General features: G+C 43.1%; 1 protein-coding gene across 1 annotated transcript; it reads right to left on the bottom strand.

Moving 5' to 3' along the window:
* Positions 1-1669: 1669 nt before the first annotated feature.
* On the bottom strand, positions 1670-23758 carry LOC127567721 (calcium-activated chloride channel regulator 1-like). Its single transcript, XM_052010690.1, has 14 exons — positions 23574-23758; positions 23253-23396; positions 19200-19350; positions 18686-18794; positions 17556-17721; positions 12909-13130; positions 10270-10494; positions 10014-10191; positions 9278-9384; positions 8970-9191; positions 7594-7855; positions 5498-5665; positions 4606-4833; positions 1670-2373 (listed from the first exon to the last, which is right to left on the bottom strand). The coding sequence occupies exons 1-14, from the start codon at positions 23733-23735 to the stop codon at positions 1952-1954; spliced, it is 2766 nt and encodes a 921-aa protein (XP_051866650.1). The 5' UTR covers positions 23736-23758; the 3' UTR covers positions 1670-1951.
* Positions 23759-24065: the final 307 nt, after the last annotated feature.

Raw genomic sequence — 24065 nt, 5'->3', positions numbered from 1 at the left:
ATGAATTGATCTGTACGATCGGTATGCAAGACAAGTTTTTCACTGTACCTCAGTACAAGTGACAATAATAAACCAATTCCAATATTTGGTGCTCTAAGTAGGTGGTATCTATAACAAATCAGAAATCACAAATGCATCATAAAATTGGGACATCTTTGCTTTAAGAAATTGTTATCGTGATATGCTGTCATTAGATGAATTAAACCCGACCTGCATATTTCATAGACATCGCTGCTCACTGAACTCACAACCACAAGATCATTCACTTTTAAAGGGATCTACAGCTGCCATGATATGAGGGGGAAAGGGGAGGGGGTGGCAGAGGTGGGATTGTGGAAAACAAGGAGGAGGAGGAAAATCAACTGAGGGGTTGGAGGGAGGAAAGTGCACTGGTCTCTTGACAGGGACCATCCACGGTGTGTGCAGTGGGCCTGTTGGCACCCTGTGGCTACAGACACCTTGAGGGTTGGTGAGTTAATGACCCCAACTGTAAGCAGAAGCTATACTAATCAACTGTATTTTGCTTTTGGAAGATACACATCACCAATGCCAACTTCACATTTAAACTTGACATTTACAGAGCATCTGACTGCTTTGTTTAAGCATCTCAACGTCCTTTAGTCTTCCTCAAAATTTATGTTCTGTTACCACACCTAGGTTGTACAACTCAAAAAAATATCCTGAACCAGCTGTGATCATCCATTCCATAAAGCAGGAGCGTTTATTAATTAAACATGGAAAGTCTGAGAAATAAGCTTAAATGCCAAGTTGGCATTGGTGATATGCATCTTCCAAAGGTAAAATACTGCGTGTGCTGAAATCCTGCGATAAAAACAGAAAATGTTCACCAGGTCAGGTAGAGAAAGAGAATTAATGTTTCAGATGAATGACCTTTTATCCTGATGTATGGTCTCCAATGCTGATGGTATCAGTCTCAGTTAAATGTTTTGTTCTATTTCAATGATCGGAATTTGGAAATGAAAGCAGTTTAGTATTTGCGCTGAGAATGTTATTAAGTGAAACCTGAATGATCTTTTATTGTTCAACAACAGAATTCCTTTAAATTAAATGATTGTCGTTTCTGATGACTAACCAATGACACCTAGTTACACAAACTTCTGGTAATCTCTTAATGGAGCAAGATGTTCTTACCATTTTAAATAAACAATGTGCACAGTGCTTTCCTTTCTTTTCTAATCTCCTCTTTACCCTACTTAATACCTTTGGTCTCACTCATTGATTGTGAGTTCACTCATTCCCCTTTCACTCAGTAATTTATTTCTGGTGTATTCCTGTCTTTTGTATGTAAAGCTTCTCAAAATACTTTTCCCTGACCAGATTTGTGGTCACCTGACCTCTCCATCCACTGCTCAGCCTCCTTATTCACCTTTACTGTCCTTCTTGAATCTCGTAGTTACATCGTGTTATGTTAACAAAGCTCCACTAAATTATAAATTATTGCTATTACTGGTGGCAAAGATGGAACATCCAATGTACAAGACCCTAGCATCTGAAGCTTCTGTGAAGACTCCAAAAAGTAACCAAGTTCCAAAGACCCTCGTTATGAACTAAAAGGTGGTTTCAGAAAATGCTATTTGAGAAAATATTGTTTATTTTTCACAGAGCTACATCAAAATTATTCAATAATACAAATTCCACCCCAGTAAAAACCACATCCTCCAAAAGCAAAGAATTTAGACACAGGTTGGAGACAGCCAGTGTTCAATCCCCCAGGACTGGTCTAGGGCCAGCACACACTGATATCACCGGTCACACCATGCAATCTTCTGACCTACACCAAGAGGATAAGCAACTAATTAGAGCTGAATTTCCAAGGGAGTTCTTCCAATTGTCTGCGAAGGACTATAGAGGTCTCAGAAAAATATTGGAGAATTCAACATAATCTGCAGCAGTAATAAATCAGACTAAAGTAATTGCTCGGATTAGTAATTTAAGCAGCGGCATTGTGTCTGTACAGTGCTGCTGCTTCTGGCAATCTCTTACTCTTGCATTTCTTCTTTACAACATGATCAGTAATGCCAACAATCAAACATACAATAACTGCAACTACTACAGCAATCCAAATACTATGCAGCACATGACTGCCTTTTGGTTCCTCAGGCAAAGACACAAAGACAGAAATCCTGGCAACATTGGACATCTCGGAAGACTGATTCTTTTCATCATAAGCACAGAGAGCGAAGTAGAGTGTTGTCCTGTTTCGAAGCCCTGCATTTTCAGCGACAATTGTAAATGTTTCCTTGGAACCAAACGGCCGTGGTTTCAAGTTTGTCAAGTTAACCAGTTCAGCTCCTGAGAAACTGTCCCGTAGCTGCAGCAGTTTGTCACTCATTCTCATCTCATAGTAGGATGCTAATGAAGAAAGGAAATAAATGATTGCATTGACATACAGTTGAATGCCCTGCTTCTTTTTCATATGGCAACTTTTGTTAAATCTTGTTTTAATATAGCCCTGGCAAGCAACTTAGGACACTTTACATGCAAGTGAAGTTGTTGTGTACAGGGGGTCATAGAGTATGAGATAGTTTGTGCTCCTCATTTCCAGAAATTGACTGGAACTGTAGTGTCCCAGTGGGATCAGAGGGAATGAAGGCTTCATGAAATGTAAAAGCTGTGAAGATGAAAGGGGGAGAAAGGGGGAGACATGTATCTCATTCCCTGTGGTCTTTGACCATCTGTGGAGCTTCAATACTCACAATACTGTCATAAAATAAGCTCCAATAATCAAAAGGTATGGCGTCAGGAGCTGATGGTAAAAGCCCTCGGAAAGACCACTACAGATATGCAACCAAACAAAGTTGCCATATTGAAGCTGTGTGCATGAATATCAGGTGCTGGGAAGTTTTTAAAACTTGTACTTCTCCACCTGGAATGTATCTCATTGTGAATGTGAAACCATTTAAACTGAAGTGTTATTGAAGTGTACCTAAATATAAGCACTGAAATTGTATTTGACCATGGGGAATGTAATTCATAATTATGATTTGGTAAGGTTAAACCTTTTTCCAAACAGCTCACACAGATACCAGGCGGGGGGAGGTGGGGGAAGACAGAAGACTCACTGTTTGCTTTGGACAGCAGGAACAGTTAGTGTGAAACAGTCTTAGATCAAAGAGGACGCTGCAATTACAGCTGCTGGGTTTTATGTTGAAAGTTACAACCATCAGTCATAAAAACACTGCAGTTGTAGGAGGGTGCTTCATTTGGATCGGCACTGGAGTGACTCCCAGAATGTCCATGCAAGATTCTGCTCACAGCATTGGAAGGGTGGCGAGAAAGGGATGTCTATTGCAGTGTCAGCTGTTTTATGATGATTATCATAATCTTTCAACCTCAAATGAAGATATTTGATCATAGAATAAGGAATTCTGTTTTTTTTATTATTTACTAAAAACTTCTGGTGAGGGCTTCAATTAAGGCCCTTTGGTAAACACAGAGAATGGATGGCAGGAGTGAGTGAGGGAGAGTGCGAGAGAGGAAAGGATGAAGAAGAGGTTGAGGGTAAGGGTGAGAACTTAAGTGAGGCAGAACATGAGGGAGAGGGAGTGAGCAATCAGATCAAACTGATTCTCTTGGTCATGGGTTCATGTTCACAATGGCTTGATAATAAAATAATAAAATGTATCAGAGTTGATATCTTCTTGCTGCTTGAGCTGAGGACTTTGGAGGACAGTATTTTGTGGAGCGGACTATTTGGAATGGAAGCCTAGCTTACTGACTAAAACAAATACAATGCTTGCTGATGGCTCAGGAAGTTGTGAGATTCTCCCCACCTCACCTCTGGCTTCAACCCTTGGCTGATATTTTGAGCACAACATTGTCAATCAGACCTATTTTCCCAAATGGGATAAAAAACTGCAGTGGGATGATTTGTCAAAGAACATTGGAATTCTCTGGGTGTCGTGACCAATATTTATCCTTGCACATTTAAAACTGATCATTGATTTCACTCCAGTACAGCAGACATGTTGCTCACATTATAGTTCATGAACTAATGTTTCCCCTAAAAGGTATCTTTTGCTGAGCAGAAAGATTTGTTCTGCCTGGGACACTCTTAACCTTTTCCCCATACTATCAACAGGGAGGTACATAGCACAACTAGTACAATGGTTCCTCACAGCTCCAGTGACCTGGTTTCGATCCTGACTTCCAGTGCTATCTGTGTGGAGTTTGCATGTTCTCCCTGTGACTGTGTGGGTTTTCCCTGGTTACACCCGTTTCCTCTCATGTGCCAAGGGTGTGCTGGTTGGGAGGTTAGTTAGCCACTGCAAATTGCCCCTAATGTGTAGGTAAATGGTTGAAATGAATTAGAATGTGGAAGAATAAAATGGGATTAGAATAAACAGGTTGGCATGGACTCAATAGGCAAAAGTGTTGAATGCTGTGTAGCTCTATGACTCTACAAGTAATTCACCAGAGCACCAAGGCCTGCCATGTCCTTCATTTATTCTTGTTCTTCCTACCTGGGGAAGATGCTTTCACTGTGTCATACCTCAGCTGATCCCCAGAATTCCCCAATATTTGATTACTTCATTACTGGGAAGAGAAATTCTCTGCCAGCTATTTAAATGCAGGAACGTTTACCTGTCCCTTGATCCAAGTCTGCCCCTGGTGCTGTCCATTGCAGCTCAATTTCATCGTTAAGTATTGTTGCTTGAAGGTCTGTGACTCTGCACGGTGCAAAGTTGACAACAGGTGTACCTGGGGGAATTGAAAGCGCTCCTCCTGATTTGACCCTGCTGAAATCTCCTATTTCAGCCACAGAATCTTCATCACTGACTGGAGGCCTTGGCGGATTTCTGTAAATAATGCCTATGTGGAAGGAAAGATACACGTCTCTAGTATCCAGAACATACAGAGCAAACTATCGCTGAATACGAATTCCCTCCAGGTCCCACTTGCATTTCTGACGTTGTCGAGGAGGTGGAGAGTAGCAGCTCATTACGTCCTCAGAGGGAGGGGCAAGAACACTGTGACAGCCTCCCACCACCCCCCCCCCCCCAGTTCTTCTTGTGGGGGAATAGAAGGCGTACAGGCTCAATGGTATTTTATTCTGACATTTTCTCTGATTTCCTTTGTCAAAAACTAAGCAAGCAACGTGCTCTGATCATCAGCCAGGGATGTTAGCACAGTATCTCTCTCTGCAGATGTTGCTTGAACTGATGAGTGCTTACAGCATTCTGTTCTTTTCTCCTTCTCTTGACCTACCCTGAATTTCTTCCACTTGTTTCATTTTCTTTTCTTGCCCTCTCCTTTCCCCCTGTTGTCTTATAATTCCATTCTCCATCTCTGCCAGTTTATTCTCCATCCATGGCTCGTTCTTGCCTCAAGTTCATAATCCCTCTCCAGATATTTGGGCACAAGGATGTAAGTTTACACTTTAATCCCACTGTACAGCTCTATGAGTCTATGATAAATGAAAATAAGTCAATGCAAATCTACATTGTCTTCTTTTGCACTGCCAAATGTTTATTACCATTTATTGTGTATCCTGGTATGTACATGGCATTCCCATCTGTTCTGTTTGCCATCTTAGCAGCCCTTTCCCTTCCCTCTACTCGCACCTTGAAGTTGTATCTTCCATGTTCAGCAGTGTTCAGGAAATACTTAGAGTAAACCCCATCATTCCTTAAAGTATCAGCACCTAAAAGCAAGTAAAGACATGTGGTTGTAGGCTGAGGAGAGAATGCAACACTAACACTGCATTTAGGTTAAATGCTGCACACTGAAGGTTCCTACTCCCATCCCACTGGTGGTTCAATCTGATGTCCTCAGTAAAATGATCAGGTCAAGAACTAATTTCAAATTTTAAATGTTTCCATTGTTGTGTGGACTGCCAAATGTGTGATGTATTGAGCAGGAACACTTTTAAGGCAACATTCATCAATGTGATTTTTTTTAGTTAATTGCACTGTTCCATCATGTCCATTGAAGTCTCATATGAATGGGTCATAAAGGAGGTCCCACACAGACACCATGGGTTTACAGCACAAAGGGCTACCTCAAATAATCAACATCGGCCAAGTTCAATACAAAATTTATTACACGAGGTTAGAAGCCATTTCTGAAACGCCTTGGATGGATCGATGAGAAAGTTTCCAAAGAGGAATGGGCAGGCACCTTTGAACCAGGGCAATCATAATCCATAGAAACGTTTCAAGTCGAGAAAGTAATTCTTTTATTCTGCTCTTCCCAGCACCCACTCAGTTCAGTCTGAACAATAATGTTTCTAACAGACAGACACACACACACACACGCATGCAATAAAAAGACAAATCTGGTAAAAATGTTGTCCTCCCTGACAGCACCCACCAGCCTACCCTCCAGCTCCCACCATACCCCACCCTACTTCACTGCTCCCAACCCCACATATTAGATCCAGGCCTGGACTGCTCAGGAAGATCCCTCATGCAGCAGTTGGCAGACACAATATCTGGATACGCAAGAGACTGCAGGTACTGAAATCTGGAGCAACAAACAATCTACTGGAGGAACTCAGCAGGTCAGGCATCATCTGAGGCAGGTAAGGAATTGTTGACGTGGTCGAAACCCTAAATCAGGACACATTGTCAGGTGGATACAGATGTATCCCCCTTCCCTTTACCGATGTTTTGTTGGCGTTACGTGAAGGGATATTTTGCTCTCTGCTGGGAATTACCCTCTCCTGTCCCTGCCAGTATTTTAAGGAACCTGCAACAAGAGTCTGCTGGAGGTGGCAAGTCCCTTAGTGGTTTAAATAAATATAATCCACCCATCTTCCTTAAATACTACAAGCAGCCCAGTTGAATATCTATTGCAACAGATTAAATACTCTTTTTGTTTCAGTCATCACTTTGTTAGAATGTCACACTCCAATGGGCAGGATTGTTCTGGACTTGGCCACCTTGCCCAGACTTGCTGTGCGCCCGGACTTACTGTCTCTGGATGTGGAAGCTGTCTCCCGACAGCTGTCCTACAGGATGGAGCAGGCACTGTACAACAGGTTGGCTTCAGGGACCGCCCCTGAGGCCCGTCCCTCATTATGAGCTGATAGCCTTTGACTGCCACGTAATCATAACATTAAAACAAAGTAAAAGAATTAGTCCTTACCTACCCTTACATTTTTCCAGAGAATTCATGACCCAATTCAAATAGATAGAGTTCTCATTTACACACCAATCCTCTCTGGCATTGGGTTGGGTGCTCGGTGCGGTGAGTCATTGCTTCATCGCAAACTCACCACTGAGTCCAGCTCTAGACTCACTACTGAGTGTAGCGAGGAGGCGGACAGTCTGAGGATCTGACCTTGGATCTTCACATATGACCACATGTTAGTGTAAGTTTGGGGCATCCTGAGGCCAAATAACTGATCAGCCGGTACCACAGCCCAAGGAAATCTGGTTACGATTTGTTCAGGCTGCCTGTGGGTTAAATAGTTCTCCTGGCTGCAACCAATGGTAAATGTTCCTTTACCCACCCAGTTCACTCTACATCAATGCATCTCCCCCAAACTTTCACTTATATTCACTGCACCATTGGTAATTTCACAAAAGCTCCAATTTTATTTCTCAAAGACAATTTTATGTAACTTACCTGAACCATCATCCAAAAGTTCCTGTTCATCTGTCCGACCGTTGGGAAGTTCAGCAATGATTGTCACTTTCGCAAATAAGACTGGCAGAAATCCTTGGGAGACTTCCACATAAATAATCACTGGGCCAGTGGAATCCTTCCTGGAGATTTTTGTGTTGACTGTGACAGGGGGAACTTTCTCATCCGCTGCTTGGGATGTTACTGTAATTGTTACTTTCTGTGTATTTCCGGGATTCATGATACTGTAAGTCCAAGTTCCTGACTGGGAGATAAATATTCAGGGTTATTCCGAGGACAATGATAACCATAGGCAGGATTAAATTCTCAGTGATATTTAAAATAATTAATGCTTGAGACATGGGACGAATGATGATCTAGTGTAGGGACCCTTGAGAAAGTGGAGGTGAGCCTTTATCTTAAGATGCTCCCTCATCTCAGTTTAGACAGAAAGCTCCAAGATCTTGTGATGAAGGAGGAACAGCAATAAATGTCCAGCTTGAATGGAGGATAACTTAAAGGTGAAGGAATTTCCATGCATCTGATACCTTTGCTCACTTCAGTGGTGGAAGTTGTGGGTTTATTAGATGTTATTGAAATAGCCTTGTAGAGTTGCTGAAGTGTATCTTGTACCCAGTCCAAACAGCGAGAGGCTGGAACATTGGAAGAGCACGGAGACCTAGTCCCTACCCTTCCTCCTGCCCTTCCCCACTTGGCTCCATTTGCCCATCAGCCCCCTCCTCCTCGCCTGGTTCCACCTATCACCTACCAGCCTCTGTCTCACACCTCCCTGACTTCTATATCCTGGTGACCTTTTTTCTATACTCCCAGTCCTGATGTAGGGTCTCAACCCAAAACATCAACCATCCCTTTGCTTCCATGTTGCTGTTGTTTCTTGCACAAAGACTTAGAGGACAGACAAAGCATACGCCCCAAACAGCAGCCTAAACATTTACTACCTCTCACTTCTGTAGGTCAAGATGGTATTTGACACTGGAGTTTCCAATGATTGAAGTTCCATGTCTGTCATTCAGATTGCTTCCTTGTACCTCCCTCAGAGCATTCTCCCAAAGAACAACTGTTAACTCTCACAGTGCTGCAACAGGCTGGTAAACAAACCATTTGCTTCATCCTATTGACAGGACAGGTCAATAACAAGCAGCCTGCTGTGTCAAATAGGGACCTGTCATAATAGAGGGTGAATGGCAGTAAACAGACTGCACACAGTCGATACAGCTTAAAGAAATGAGTCCAAACAATGTGCAATTGACTGTAAGGTTAATAGAGAAAAAATATAAAACACTGGGGAAACCAAGCAGGTCCCTCAGCATTTGTGGAGAGAGGAACAGAGATAATGTTTCAAGTGCATTGGAACATACCTGTGCAGTGCCATTAATCTCAAGCCGCGCCATGTGTACAATATCATCTATGTCAAAGTCACTAATACTGTATATCTTCCCATTGGGGTCACGTACAAACGCATCCGGTGTCAGATCCTCCCATGTGAGCACAAAATGTGTGTTGTTTCCGACAGTTTTATCGATAGCAACTGTACCATTAAACCAACTGCCTCCATCGACACTCCCTCCTGAGCTTTCAAGCTTGGATCAAGGAAATAGACATATTTTATTACAAAGCATTTGTTAACACAAGAATAATTGGAAAATAGTTCTCTAAGTAATCAAACCTGGATTGACTGTTGGCTGATGTCACCATTTCCTGATACTAATCCAGTGAAAGCATCAATTAGTCCATTTGTGTCCACTTTATCAGTGGCTACAAACTGTAGACCTCCTATTTAATGGAAAATAAAATAATCCTTAACTCATCATCTATGGCCAATGCCAATTAAGAACAAAATTAAGAAATAGCCTCACAAATTCCTGTAATGTGACCACAACAGCCCATTGTAAAAGTTGAAGTAAAGTTATGAAATAGATTGATTTCAACACTGGTGGTGACGATGTCTATCATTCTCCTTAACACCTTTCTGTGGGTCAAACAAGACAAGGGGCAATGTGCTCAGATGGACTGAAGATTAGTTGTTGCATTGAAGACTGTTGGAATAAAAGGGTCTTTTTCAGGCTGGAGGGACGCAAGTAGGCAGTCTGGCAAGGATCAGATGATGGCCCTCATTTACTTTGATTTATGTTCATGGCCTGGAGGTGCAGGCAGAGGGATCTCTGTGGCCTTGTGTACCAATCACCAGAAGTTAGCAGGCAGATGCAGCAGTTAGTTAGAAAGGTAAGTGACCCATTGGCCTTTATTGCAGGAGGGATGGAGTTTAGAAATAGGGAAGTATTACCACAGTTGTGCCGTCCCTCCTCCCAGGCAACACCCTGGTGAATCTCTGCACCCTCTCCAAAAACATTCTCACACTGGTCTCCCAGGTGCTAACCGCATGGCTATTTGATGCTGGTTACCTGTCATCGCTGCGAGCCGCTCTAGTTCTTTGGCTGCACTTGGCCCTAATGCGATGGTGTGGATCTTGGCTCCACTTTGTTTCACGTCTGTGAAGCAATCACTAATCTTGTCATCCTCCCCATCTGTCAACAAAACAACTTCATCGCCACTTGTAGCTCCGTCATCACCACGAAGTACCTGCAAGGCAATGAGTTATCAAGGTGGGTTAAATGAAATCCCTGGAAGTAATGTATTAATGAAGCTTTCCAGACCTACCTCAAAGCCAGACCGGACCCCTGCACAGATGTTGGTTCCCCCACCAGCTGATGTTGGTAGCAGCTGGACAAGTTCCTGCCTCACGTGGCCATTATCAATCTTTCTTAACTTTGTTTGAACCTTTGCACCAGAGTTAAATGTGACAATTCCAACTTGTGATCTTGTTTCCACAACCTGCAGCAAAAATATCTCGGCTGCTTGTCGGAGTCTGACAATGCGATTCTCCTGTTTACCAATAAAAAGCGGAAAGCACAATGCAAGATTAAACACAGCCCCATTTAATGGATCAGAACAGTGCTGGATGCAGCTGAAGCTTGATGTTTTTAGATATATTTCCCTCATCATGGCCTTACGCCTTATTGTCTGCCTGCACTGCACTCTCTGTAATTATAGCAAAATTGTTGTGCCATTACCACCACAAAGTACCTGCAAGGCAATGAGTTACCAACAAGGTGGGTAAGATGTTATGAAGCTTTCCAGACCTACTTCAAAGCCAGACCGAACCCCTGCACAGACAGTGCTGGATACAACTGAAAGTTAATGCTTTTAGATATAAACAAAACTATGACCTTTCTGCTGGAATCAAGCTGTTGTTGAAATTCAGCCCCACATTGCCGGATGGGTAAGTGATCATCACACAATCTGGGTGTGGGATGTTCATTCAGCACCATCTTCCATGGTCCTATTGCTGTCTGCAGCTAAAATTGGGTCACCTTCTTCTGATTTAGTAAGATTGTTGGCTTCTTATAGAGAACCATTGGCCAGAGATGAGATCAGATAGTGGTTTTGTTCTTGGCACTGATTTCCCTTGCAGCAAGCAATCATTTCTGGGGCTGTTGCAGCAAGAGTGAAATTGGAATGAGCATTTTTGGCAGCAATCCAGGTTAGTACATCTGAGAATTTCCCTGAGATAGACACATACTGAAAGCCCCCAATTATCAGCAACGTGTTTCAGCCTGCACCACTATAAATCAATCCCATTCACATCCCGATCTGTCTATCTGTGGCTTCCTCCTCTGCCACAGTGAGGCAGAACTTAAACTAGAGGAACAACATTTTATCTTCCAGCTATGCACTTTGCAACCGTCTGTAACGAACATTGAATTTTCCAACGTCGGCTAAACTGCTGTCTCATCATTACCCATTCTTATGCTTCTGTCTCTTTCTCACTTCATTCAAACATCCTGAGATTATAACCCTCGAGGTCCTGCTTTTAAAATTTCTGTCTAACCTCCTAAATTCCCCTTACAGGATCTCATCTCTCTTCCTGTCTATGTCATTAGTACCAATATGGACCATGACCTCTGGCTGCTCACCTTCCCCTTTCAGAATGTCCTGTGCCCCCTCAGAGACATCCTTGACCCTGGCACCAGGGAAGCAACACTGGAGTCTCACTTGTGGCCACAGAAACACCTGTCTGTGTCTCCACTTAAGAGTCCTCTAACACCCACGCTGCTGTACAACACAGATCTGGTTGTTGCTGTCATTTTCTCCTGAGAGGAACCAACTGTATCCAAAATGGGATACTTGTTTGAGAGGGGAACAGCCACAGGAGAATCCTACACTACCTGTTTGCCCCGCTGGTGGTCACCCACATCTCTGGCTGAAGCTTTGGTCTGATGACCTCCCTAAAACTCCTGTGTATAACACTCTCTGCCTCCAGTATTCTCAGCAAGTCCAACGGCCTCTCCAACCAAGCCATGCAGTCTGAGGAGAGCTACAGCTGGTACACACTTCCTGCAGGTATAGTCCTCAGGGACACCTGACTGCTCCCTGATCTCCCACATCTCACAGGAGGAACATACTACTCCACTGACTGCCATTACTGCCCCTTCAGTGAACTAGCAGAGTTGAGAAAAATGAAATATCTTACCTTGCTTTACCACATTGCTGCTCGTCCTCCTCACTGAAGCCTGGTGTTCACTAAACCTACCAACAGCACTTGGTGATATCCACACTATTACACATTAAAGGGCTGACAAGGCAACACCAAGTTTTCCATTTTATCCAAGCATCTCAGCTTCTAGTTGAGGGATCAGGTTGGGCAAATTCACCAGTGTGACTGTTTAGAATATCTAAAGATGTGTCTTCAGCATCATAAAGGTAATTACAGTATCCTAAGTATCTAAATGCTTTGAGTCTCTGTATTATTCATGGCTGGTTTGCTAAACATCGGAATGTCTTCATCTCCACAACTCTATCCTACCATTATCTACCATTTGACTATAAAGTGTCACTGACCGTTCGGGTCCAAGGGATGGTCCTGCATTATGCGCTTTCTCTGAGTGGTACTAAGGACTATAGACTTGAAGAAGTGGAGGGCAGAAAGAAATAACGTCAGCTCATATAACAAGATGGTGCAATGGCAAAGCATCCTAACTGATCACTTTACACGCATCAGCCAAAAACTCAGTCCATCCCTGAGTGAGTGCTATCTCCTAGTTCAACAGGAATGTTAAACCCTCTTCTGCATTTTGCACAAATTTGAACCAAATGCTGACCATGTGTCTGTTTCTACACATGTACAATAAATGAAAGAGAAATTTATAGAGACAAAAAAACTGCAGTGCTCCCTCATTGAGACTTCCCTTGTCACCCTGTCTGCACATTTCATTGAATGGCATCATAAAAGACCTTACCGATCCCATGCTTCCTGAAACATCAAGGACTAAACAAAGCACGCGGTCCTTGGCCTGTAGAAGTGTGAATGTTGGGATGACTGAACCAGTGTGGGATGAGGAAATGTTTCTGAAATCTTCAGACCTAACGATCACATCCCAAGTACTTCTGTAATTGCACATTGTGTTCTGCCTGTTGGGTGCTTCAGTATTGTGGGTTTTATCATTACAGAATCCAACCACCTGGAAATTTGAAAAAATATCATGGGTTAAACAGATGAGTAGCTCAAAGGAGGTCCTTGCCAGAAGGTTACAACTGATCTCAGAGCTATTTCAAAGAGTATCAGGGGAATTATTCCCAGTTCATAGCCAGCAGTTATCCTTCAATCAACATCACAATAAACAGGTAATCTGTTCATAGTGTTGTACAGCACAAAAAAACGGCCCATCGGCCCACCCTGTCTATGCTGACCCTTTTGCCCCACTACACTAATCCCATTTGCCTGCATTAGGACCACCTTCTATTTAAGTGTCTGTCTAAGTGCCTCTTAAATATAATGATTGTATTTGATTCCAGCACCTCCTCTGGCCACGAGTTCCAGATATCAACCATTCTCTGTGTAAAGAGTCCCCTCAGGTCCCCTTTAACACTCCTCAATTTCAACTTAAATCTATGTCTGCCCTCTTGTTTCTGATACTCCCACCATGGGAAAAAGGTCTTGACTATCTACTTTATCTACACCTCTTATAATTTGATATACCTCTATCAGGTCACCCCCTCAGCCTCTTTCTCTCCAGGGGGATCAAGCCCAACCTATCCAATCTTTCCCATAAAAGTCTTCCAGTTCAGGCAACATCCTGGTGAATCTCCACCGCACTCTCTCCACTGCAATCACCTCCTGTGTTATAATGTGGGGTAACCAGAACTGCAGTCCCTGGGTTACATAAAAGTTCCATTCCTGAGAATTGTCCCCGAGCCAAAAACATCTGTTTTCTACAGTAACCCATATCATATTGTTCATATATACTTGCTATAATTCATTTACTTCATTGAATAATCACCCTAACACTTCCCATAATTAAACTAATGGAATATACTGTATCCTGTCATTGATGAATACCATGATACATTTTATTATTATTACTAGCTTGAAAAATGCTTTAAAAATGTATTTAAAGAATTTGCATAAAGTCAGATTTCTGTAAATCAGGTCATTTGTAACCCAGGGAGTCCCTATAATGTGCAGTCTAACCAGGGTTTAAAAGGTTGCAACATTACGTCCCAACTTTTATATTCTATGCCCTATGAAGGCAAGCATGCCATATGCCTTCTTCACCACCCTATCCACCCGTGTTGCCATTTTCAGGGAACTATGGACTTGGAACCAACCCCCCCCCCACCCCCGACATCTCTCTGTTCATCAATATTCCTCAGTGTCCTATCATTCATTGTACGTATCCTGCCCGTCTGACTTCCCAAAATGCATCACTTTGCACTTATCGGGATTAAAATCCATCTGCCAACGCTCCGCCCAATTTTCCAACTGATCTGTATTCTGCTGTAGCATTAGTCAACCTTTCTCACTATCCAAAACACTGCCAATTTTTGTGCCAACTGCAGACTTACTAATCATACCTCATTCACGTCCAAGTCACTAATATATACCATAAGCAGCAAAGGTCAAAACATCAATCCCTGTGGTACACCACCAGTTATAGACTTCCTATCAGAAAAAAATCCTTTCACCCCAACCCTCTGCCTCCTATCACCAAGCTAACTTTGGATCTAATCAGCCAGATCACCTTGGATCCCATGTGTGTTAACCTTCTGGACCAGCCTACCATGTGAGACCTTGTCAAATGCCTACTAAAGTCTATATGGACATCATTTGCCACCTGGCCTTCATTAATCGCCTTGGATACCGCTTCAAAAAAATTATTCAAATTAGTGAGACAGGATTTCCACCTCACAAGGCCATGATGTCTATCCCAAATTAGTCCCAGCCTTTCCAAATGTTCATAAATCCTGTCCCATAGAATGTTCTCCAGTAACTTCCTTACCACAGACATAAGGCTCACTGGCTTGTAGATAGCAGTAAGCAAGGTATGCCAGGTAACAAAAGTGCAAGAATTATTGTTCTCCCTTGTTTCCCATAGCATTCTGATATAGATTTCATCTGGTCCTGGGGATTTATCCATCCTTGTTTTCCAAGACATCTAACACCTCCATCTTCTTAATATCTACATGGTTCATACAATCAACATATCCTTCCCTGAACTTACTATCTTCCATCCCTTTCTCCTTGCTGAAGACAGACAAGACGTATTCACTTAGAACTTCACCCATGTCTCCTGGTTCCACAGGTAGATTACTCCACAGCTCCTTAAGGGAATCAACTCTTTCCCTATTGCTCTACCCTCCTGATGCCTATATACTGACAGAATAACTGCAGATTCTCCTTAACCTTACCTGCCAAGGATATTTCCTGATCATTATGCTCATCAGCACATCACTGTTTGTGGGAGCTTGCTGTGCGTGAATTAGCTGCCACATTTCCTACATTACAACATTGATTATACTTTTATTTCCTTACAGTGTAGAAGGAGGCCATTCAGCCCAGCAAGTGATGCAATTTGGGAGGTCAAATGCAGGAGGAAAATATACAGTAAATGGCAAGACCCTGAGTATTGATGTACAGAGGGATCTTGGGATCCAAGTCCATAGCTCCCTGAAAGTGGCAGCACAGGTGGGAAGAAGGCATATGGCATGCTTGCCTTCATTGGTTGGGGCATTATAGAAATTGGAAAGCTAATGTTGTAGCTGTATAAAACTATGGCTCTGTTATATTTGGAATATTGTGTATAGTTCTGGTCACCACACTACAGGAAGGATGTGGAGGCTTTGGAGAAGGTGCAGAAGAGATTCACTAGGATGTTGCCTGGATTGGAGTATATTAGCTATTAGGAGAGGTCAGATAAACTTGGATTCTTTTCTCTGGACCTTCAGAGGCTGAGGAGCAACCTGATGGAAGATTATAAAATTATAAGAGGAATAGATAGGGTCAATGATCGGCGCAATTTTCCCAGTGTGAATATATCAAATACTATGGGCATAGGTTTAAAGTGAGAGGGGGGAAGATTAAAGAAGTGCAAGGCAAGGTTGTTTTTTTTAACAGAGAGTGGTATTTGCCTGGAACGTGCTGCCAGGGGAGGTGGTGGAAGCAGATATAATAACATTGTTTAAGAGACATTTAGATAGGCCTATAAACCAACAGGGAAGGGAGGGATATGGACCATGTCATTAGATTGGCTTCATGGTTGGCACAGACCTCGTGGATTGAAGGGCCTGTTCCTGTGCTCTACTGTTCTATGTTCTATGAGTCTATGCTGGCTTCCAGAGCAACCCCATCAATCTCATTCCCCCACATTTTGCAGTAGCCTATTCCGTCTCACATACTCCTCAAATCTCCTGATTCTCTGTCACCCACCAACATTAGGGGTAATTTACGGTACCTTGGGGATGTGGGAGGAAACCAGAGCTTCCAAGAGAAGGTGCAACTCCACACGGGCGACATCAGGGATCAGGATCAAATGCAGGTTAATGGAACTGCGAGGCAGCAGCACTACCCGCTGCACGTGCACGTGTGTTAGAAGTACTCCTTTCTTTGTCAATGTGAGACCCTCAGAAATTGCAATGATTCAGCCAGACTTCCAGATAATTGATCCAGAGACAAGAGTTCAAATCCCAGCATGGTAGATGGGAAATACAAATCCAAGCAATTAAATAAAAGTCTGGAATTAAAACTAATCTCAATACCAGCAACCATGAAGCTCCTGATTTATTGCAATAACTTACCTGGTTCACTCAAATCCTTCAACAAAGGATGTCTGGCATCCTTACCAAGTCTGAGCTATCTCTGTGGTTCACTCAGCTCTTAGAATCACAGGCATTCAGCATAGAAACAGGCCCTTCAGCCTATCAAGTCTGCGCCAACCATTAAGCACCCATTTACACAAACCCTACACTAATCCCATTTTATTCTCCCCACATTCCCATCAAATCCCCCCAGATTCCACTGCTCACTTACACAATAGGTGTAATTTACAGTGGCTGACTGCCCACACACCTTTGGGATGTGGGAGGAAAATGGAGCACCCGGAGGAATTCTGCACGGTCACAGGGAGAATGTGCAAACTCCACACAGACATTGCCTGAGGTCAGGATTGAACCCAGGTCACTGGAGCTATGAGGCAGCAGCTTTTCAGTTCAGGGACAATTATGGAGAGACAACAAATGGCAGTATTAGCAGCTCTGACCACGTCTCATAAATGAATAAATAAGAACATACAGCAAGATGAGATGAACTCTGTTAGGGATGATCATTGCCTGGAACTTTTGGGGTGGGCATGTTATTTATCGGTCCATGTCTGAAGGTCATTCAGGATTGCTTTCATGGCAGGGGAACAGAGTCATGTAAACAGTGTACAATCAGCAATAGTACAGTGAGGTTATGGTCATTGATGAAGCAGCTGAAGGTAGTTTGGTCTAGGATGTTGCCTTGACGATGCTCTGCAGCAATGAACTGTGGCTAATACAATGAGCTAAGTAACAATTCCTGGAACAAAACGTCATCACTGAGAAAAGCACAGCTTGGTGACTCTACTTACATTTTCCAATCCTGGATGATACATTATTGAAGAGGATACAGTCTGGTTCTTCTCTGGATAAAATGTACAACCTCCATCTGGCAACCCTGTCTTTTTATTAATGTTACATTCTGAACAGGAACTGTCGGTGCAATCTTTAATGGTTCCTTTTACCTTCTTTGAACACCTGAAGGTCCAATGACAAAAATAAATCAGTCTTGATTCTGAGTGACATTTCTATAATTAACCACAGAGCAAGCTTAGACCAGTTTTACTAGAAAAGACCAAGAAATGAAATTTCTTTTAGGTAGAGTGTATACACTGCAAATTACCCTTTCAAACTGCGTCAGATTTAAGTACACCTTTGGACACTCGTTTGTGTATGATGAGTCCAATTCAGGTGGGCACATGGACTGTCCAACGGGAAGCCCTGGTCATTTCTGTACTTCATGGCTAGACAGTCACAAAGCCCTAATTACAGCAGTTAATATTCTGTTAGGCTGGGAAGAATGTCAACATCTTTGTTGTCAGCTGCTGCCAGAAATGTAAATAGTTCTTGTTCTCTAACCAAATCTGTAACAAGGTGCCAGAGGTACTTGGGTCTGGCAGCAATGTGGAGAAAGACTCAGAGTTAACTGAGAACTTGCATCAGAAATGGAAACTGTTACTATAAAACAAGTTTTATGATACAATGTTAGCAGGGATATGGAAGAGGTAGAGAAAGGGGGCTATATTACTAGAAAAAGTATATAATATGGTGGAAGGGATGAGAGAATACATGAACATTTGAACTTTGCTGCTCACTGAAAGAGGGTAGTATAATAATAGTGGAAGTCGTAAAGTATGTAGCAGAAAATTTGTGTTGGATGCTTTATCTTGCTCTATCTTGGATGGTACCTTTTTCAAGTCATTAACCTGAAACATTAATTCTGTTTCTCTCGCCATAGGTTCTGTCAGACCTGTTGAGTAATTCCTGCACTTTTATTTTTGAGATCTGTCCTTGGAACAAACCTGTCAACTTTTCAGCTTAACAATGTTAACAAATCCACAGTAGCAGACCACAAAAGAAAGCTCTCAGATATTGTGGCCTTGTCTTCAAACCCTGAAATGCTTTCTTTACTGAACAAAATAATTTGATTTGAAGTTCTCACCTTGTTGCCTCAATGGAACCCTTATCAGATCTGTAAAAAGGCACCTGATCATCATATTCATTAAATACACCCCACTGGAGATGGGCCCATTCATGAACAAATGACCGTCCTGTAGAAAAAGGTAATGCATTAACTTCCTGTTGTTCAAAATCACGTTTCAGAATGCTTAGCTATTGGTATGATATTTCTCATATCTTTTATTTTTATATCATAGCAAGAGGACATTTGGCCTGTTGAGCGTACGCTGGCTCAGATTAATGCCGTCAGTCCCACTTCCCATCCATTTATCCTGTACCCTATTCACACCCTTGCCCCCACCCTGATTCTCCTGTCACCCTCCTAAACAGGGTAATTTGCAAGTAGTCAATTCACATACTAATGTGCACAAGTTTCTCACAAGAACTGCATACCTCCTATTTTGCTTTCCCAAGTTGTTTCCATGAGTTTCCCTAGACAGTTTCATCTGTTTCAAAACATATGCTGCAAAGATGTTAACTTACTGAAAATGATTTACCTTTTTCACCATAAACTGCAACCAGCCTGTCATTTAGTATGAAGTTGGGAGTGAGGTGAATGTAACGGCCCTTCTCCCCACATCCTCCATACTGCAGGGTGTACGGGGTGTCTCCATGCCGAGGGTGCGGTTCAGCAATGATCACATTTGCCTGTGAAAGACAATTGCACATTTCCATGTGTAAATCCCTGCAATAGTGACACTGTGCACAAGCCAAAGAATTGTGCAGCCCAGGACTGTAATATAAAAAACATGGAAGGACTTTGGGGGAGAATTTCTGTGATAATTTTCCCAATCTTTCTTCCTAATTTTAAACTTTATTTATACAGCACAACGAGCCAGTGCTACCCAACTATACCCATGTTAACCTACTAACTGTATGTTATACATTGTTTTTCAGAAGTGGACATCTCTGAAGGCATTTATTGTGCATCTTGAACTGCCCTTAATAGGGTTTTGAAGGCCACCATCTTGAATCGCTGCAGTCTTTCTAATGTAGGTGCTCCCACAATGAGGATGGTGTGTGAGAAACAAAGGACTGCAGATGCTGGAATCTAGATGAAAAACACGATGCTGGAGGAACTCAGCAGGCCAGGCAACATAGTGGAGAAAAGCAGGCGGTCAACCTTTCCAGTCAAGACCCTTCTTCAGGACTGAAGATATGAAAAGGAGAAGCCCAATATACTGGAGGGAAAAGCAGAGCAGTGATAGGTGGACAAAAGAGGGGAGGCGGGGTGGGCACAGGGACGTGATAGGTAGATGCAGGTAAGAGATAGTGATAGGCAGGTGCGGGGGAGGAGGGGAGAGCAGATCCACTGAGGGATGGGTCAAAGGTAAGGAGATTAAGGAAAAGAAAGGTAGAAAAAGAGAGAGAGGCTAGGAAAGGGAAAAAGAGAAGAAGCGTGGTGGGGTGGGGTGGGGTGGGAGGGGTGGTTTATGGGGAAGGGGGTGGGAATTACCTAAAGTGGGAGAATTCAATGTTCATGCCGTTAGGCTGCAAGGTTCCAAGACACAAAATGAGGTGCTGTTCCTCCAGTTTGCACTTGGAATTCTCCTGGCAGTGCAGGAGGCCGAGGACTGATATATCAGTGATAGTGTGGGAGGGGGAGTTGAAGTGACTGCAACAGGGAGATGCAGATCGTGGTTACAGACAGAGTGCAGGTCTTCTGCAAAACTGTCACCTAGTCTGCATTTGGTCTCACCAACGTAGAGGAGGCCACATTTGGAGCACTGAATGCAGTAGATGATATTAAGGGAGGGTCAGGTGAATCTCTGTCTCACCTGAAAGGACTGTTTGGGTCCCTGGATGGAGGTGGAGGTGGTGTAGGGGAAGGTGTTGCACCTATGGCAGGAGAAGTGGAAAGTTCTTGGGGTGGGAGCGAACTTGGTCATATGGGTCATGGTTTGGGCAGTGCTATTGGAGTAGCCTGGACTGTAGTGAACTTCATAGGTAGTTCACACTGTAGTTCATGTGCGCTGGGAGTGGAGGGAATGAATGTTTAAGCTGGTGGATGGGCTGCTTTTTCCCAGATGGTATCAAGCTTCTTGACTATTGTTGGAGTGACTCATTCAGGCAAATGAACAGTATTACTTCAACAACAAGTGAAAATTCTGGAAATACCCACAAATCAGGGCACGTTTGTGGGAAGAGAAACAGAGTTAATGTTTCAGGTCAAAGACCCTTCATCAGCAAGGTGCAAGAATCCACATCTTCATGAGAGTCTTGGAATTCCAGGCATCAGAGGGTAAGCGCTGGCAGATTCTGATAAACTATTAGGAAAACCGAGCAAAGTCTGGTGTCTGGTCTGAGATTTGTGCACAGGAATGACTGGGACAGTGCGAAGGAAGAGAATTATTTTTCAAGCCTCTGGCAGGACAGCGCAAGTGATGCAGGTAGCAGAACTTCACCTCACAGCTGCAGGGACTCAGATCTACCCTGACCTCTGATGCTGTCTGTGTGGGGTTTGCACATTCTCCCTGGGTTTACACTGGGTGCTCCTGTTTCTTCCCATAACCCAGAAACATGTGGGTTTGTAGATTAAGTGGCCACTGTTAGTTGCCCTGATGTGTAGGTGAGTGATAATATCTGGGGGAACTATGAGAATGTGGGGAGAATATAATGGGTTAGGATTAGTGTAAAAACAGGTGCTCGATAATCAGCACAAATTCAGTGGCTGGAAGGACCTATTGTGTGCTGGATCTCTCTGTGACTCTTTGACTTTCCAGAGTGCTGCCCAGCCACTGAAGTACCTTTGAAGTAAGGGCTGATGAAATATAGGAAGTGATGTTGTAATGTGACAACAAACAGAATGCTGGAAGAACTCATTGGGTCAAGCAGCATCTGTGGAGTCATAGAGTCAAAGAGTCACAGCGTAATACAGCATGGAAACAGGCCCTTCAGCCCAACTCATCCATGCTGACCAAGGTGCCCACCTAAGCTAGTTCCATTTTCCCCACAGTCAAAAGGTGTAAGTCAACATTTTTGGTTTGAGACCCTGCATCAGGACTGAGAGGGAATAGGAAAGATTACCGGTGTGTACCAATATGATGAGGAAGCTGGTAGATTGCCAGTGTGTACCAGTATGACGTGGAGTGGGAAAGAAGCTGGTAGGTGATGGGTGGAACTGGATGAAGAGGGTCTGAGGAAGATGAACAAGGAGAAGAATTCTAGGTGGACAGGTGAGTGTGTTACCTGGAGTTGGAAACTTCAATGTTCATACCATTGGGTTGTAATCCACCCAAGCAGAATATGAGTTTCTTGAAGAAGTGACCAAGAGGAATGTCAGTGTTGTCTACATTTAGCGGTTAGTGTGAGGCTATTACAGCGCCAGCGACCTGGGTTCAATTCTGGCCACTGTCTGTAAGGAGTTTGTTCGTTCTTCCTGTGACTGCGCGGGTTTCCTCCGGGTGCTCCAGTTTCCTCCCACATTCCAAAGATGCAGGGGTTAGGTAGTTGTGGGCATGCTATGTTGGCACCAGAAGCATGGCAACACTTGTGGGCTGCCCCCTGAACACTCTATGCAAAAGATGCATCTCACTGTGTGTTTTGATGTACATGTGACTAATAAAAATATCTTACCTTAGCAAGGAGTTTGACAAGATTTGCACATGGCAGGCTGGTATGAAAGGTTACATCACATGGGATCCAATAATCCAGCATACTTGGGTCTTTGGTGGTGCCAGACAAGTAGATTTTCCAGACGATTGGATATTATCCCAATTAATACCCCAGCACACTTTTAATTCAGTTTTTCGGATGTTATACAGTTATATAAAACATTTTCAAATGAACCCAGCAAGTTTAAAGGGAGTGTAGGAAATATGATCATAGGCAATTTAAAAGTTGCACCAGGAAATGGGGCTCCAGTGAATTTAAAGGGAAAGCAGGAACCAGGCCCCAGTGAGTTTAAAAGGATCACAGGAAAAGGGGACTGCGTGAACTTAAAGGGAGTGCGGGAAATGAGGTCCCATTGAGTTTAAAGAGACCATGTGAAATGGAGTCCTGGTGAGTTGAGGGAGCACAGGAACAGGGACTGGGTGAGTTGAAAAGGAGAGGGGGAACTGGGGCTCGGTGCAGTGAAAGGGAGCATTGGAAACGGGGCTCCAGTGAGTATAGATGACACAGGAATGGGGATCCTGGTGAGTTCAAAGGGAGTGCAGGAACTGATGTCTGGGTTAGTTGAAGGGAGAACAGGAAATGGGGTGTCAGTGAGTTTCAGGGGCAAGTGGGAAACATCACCAGTGAGCCTGATGCTGAACCATCAGGATTTCTGAATAATCAGATAGCAGATTATTGGTGTTATACTGTACATACCTCGGTCCTTCATTTCATCTGTAACTTGCTGCCCATTCATGTTACATTTTCTTGCATTCTATTATTATCCTCTTCACCCTTTGCCACTCTTTCAAGTTTGGTTTCATCCATAAATTAGCAAATGCTGTCCTGCACATCCACATCTGCAATCCACACTGAGCCCTGGGGAACACTGCTATCTACCATCCTTCAGTCTGAAAAGCAACCGATCACCACCCCACTGATTTCTTTCTTCTTACCTTTCCATAGGATTCATTAGTTGGTCTCTGAACCAAGCTGGAACTCACTGACCAGGTAGAAGGCAGCAGGATTTTTACGTCTGAAAAATAAAGCCGCTTTTTGGTAGCTCGATGCAGGAAGAAGGAGGCTTCACCCATCATTTCCTTAAAGGAGCACAAGTCTAAAATCAATGCCTCATTATATTTTAATCATGTTGACAGGGGCAATAATGCATACATATTCTTTTAACTCTTTCCCCTGTAATCAAATCCTAAATTCAAGGTAATACAATAGATACAAGATGTACATTGACACAAAGCAACTCGATAAATTCACCTCACCTGGATTTTGTCAGGAATCATGCCATTATATGGGATACTTGGTTTAATCGCAATCACAATGTCTCTATATCCATTATCCACTACCTTTACTCCACAGCTGCTCTCAACATAAGCACATAGGAGATAGCTGAACACCAAGTCAAAGGTTTTTCGCAGAACCATTGTTGCACTGAAGTTTTGCTCTGCTCAGGATAGCTTCCTGTGTTTGCAATGACACCTTTGCCAACAAATCAAAACGGATGAGTGAAAGATTATACCCATAGCAGAAAAAGGGTGTGATGTTGGACCAGAATTTACAACTTGTTCCAAATTTTCAGTATCAGCAAATCTTAACATGACAAGGGTTTGCATCAGAAACAGATTTGCAAGAATAGGTGTTCAGCCTTGGAATGAATCCAACCAAAATCTTTCTTTGAGGAACACAGTTTATTCAACTTACTTAGATAAGAACCTAAGAAATAGGAGCAGGAATAGGTCATAGAACATGCTGTA

Source organism: Pristis pectinata, chromosome 3, assembly GCF_009764475.1.
Source record: "Pristis pectinata isolate sPriPec2 chromosome 3, sPriPec2.1.pri, whole genome shotgun sequence".
NCBI classification, from domain to species: domain Eukaryota; kingdom Metazoa; phylum Chordata; class Chondrichthyes; order Rhinopristiformes; family Pristidae; genus Pristis; species Pristis pectinata.
This window is presented reverse-complemented; position numbering and strand designations above follow the sequence as displayed.

Coding starts and splice junctions, on each gene's coding strand:
- LOC127567721 (XM_052010690.1), bottom strand. CDS start 23,735: ATGGTTCTGCGAAAAACCTTTGACTTGGTGTTCAGCTATCTCCTATGT. Junction 17,722..18,685: donor GGTTCCATTGAGGCAACAAG/GTGAGAACTTCA, acceptor TTGGACCTTCAG/GTGTTCAAAGAAGGTAAAAG. Junction 9,385..10,013: donor GCGGCTCGCAGCGATGACAG/GTAACCAGCATC, acceptor TCCATTAAATAG/GAGGTCTACAGTTTGTAGCC.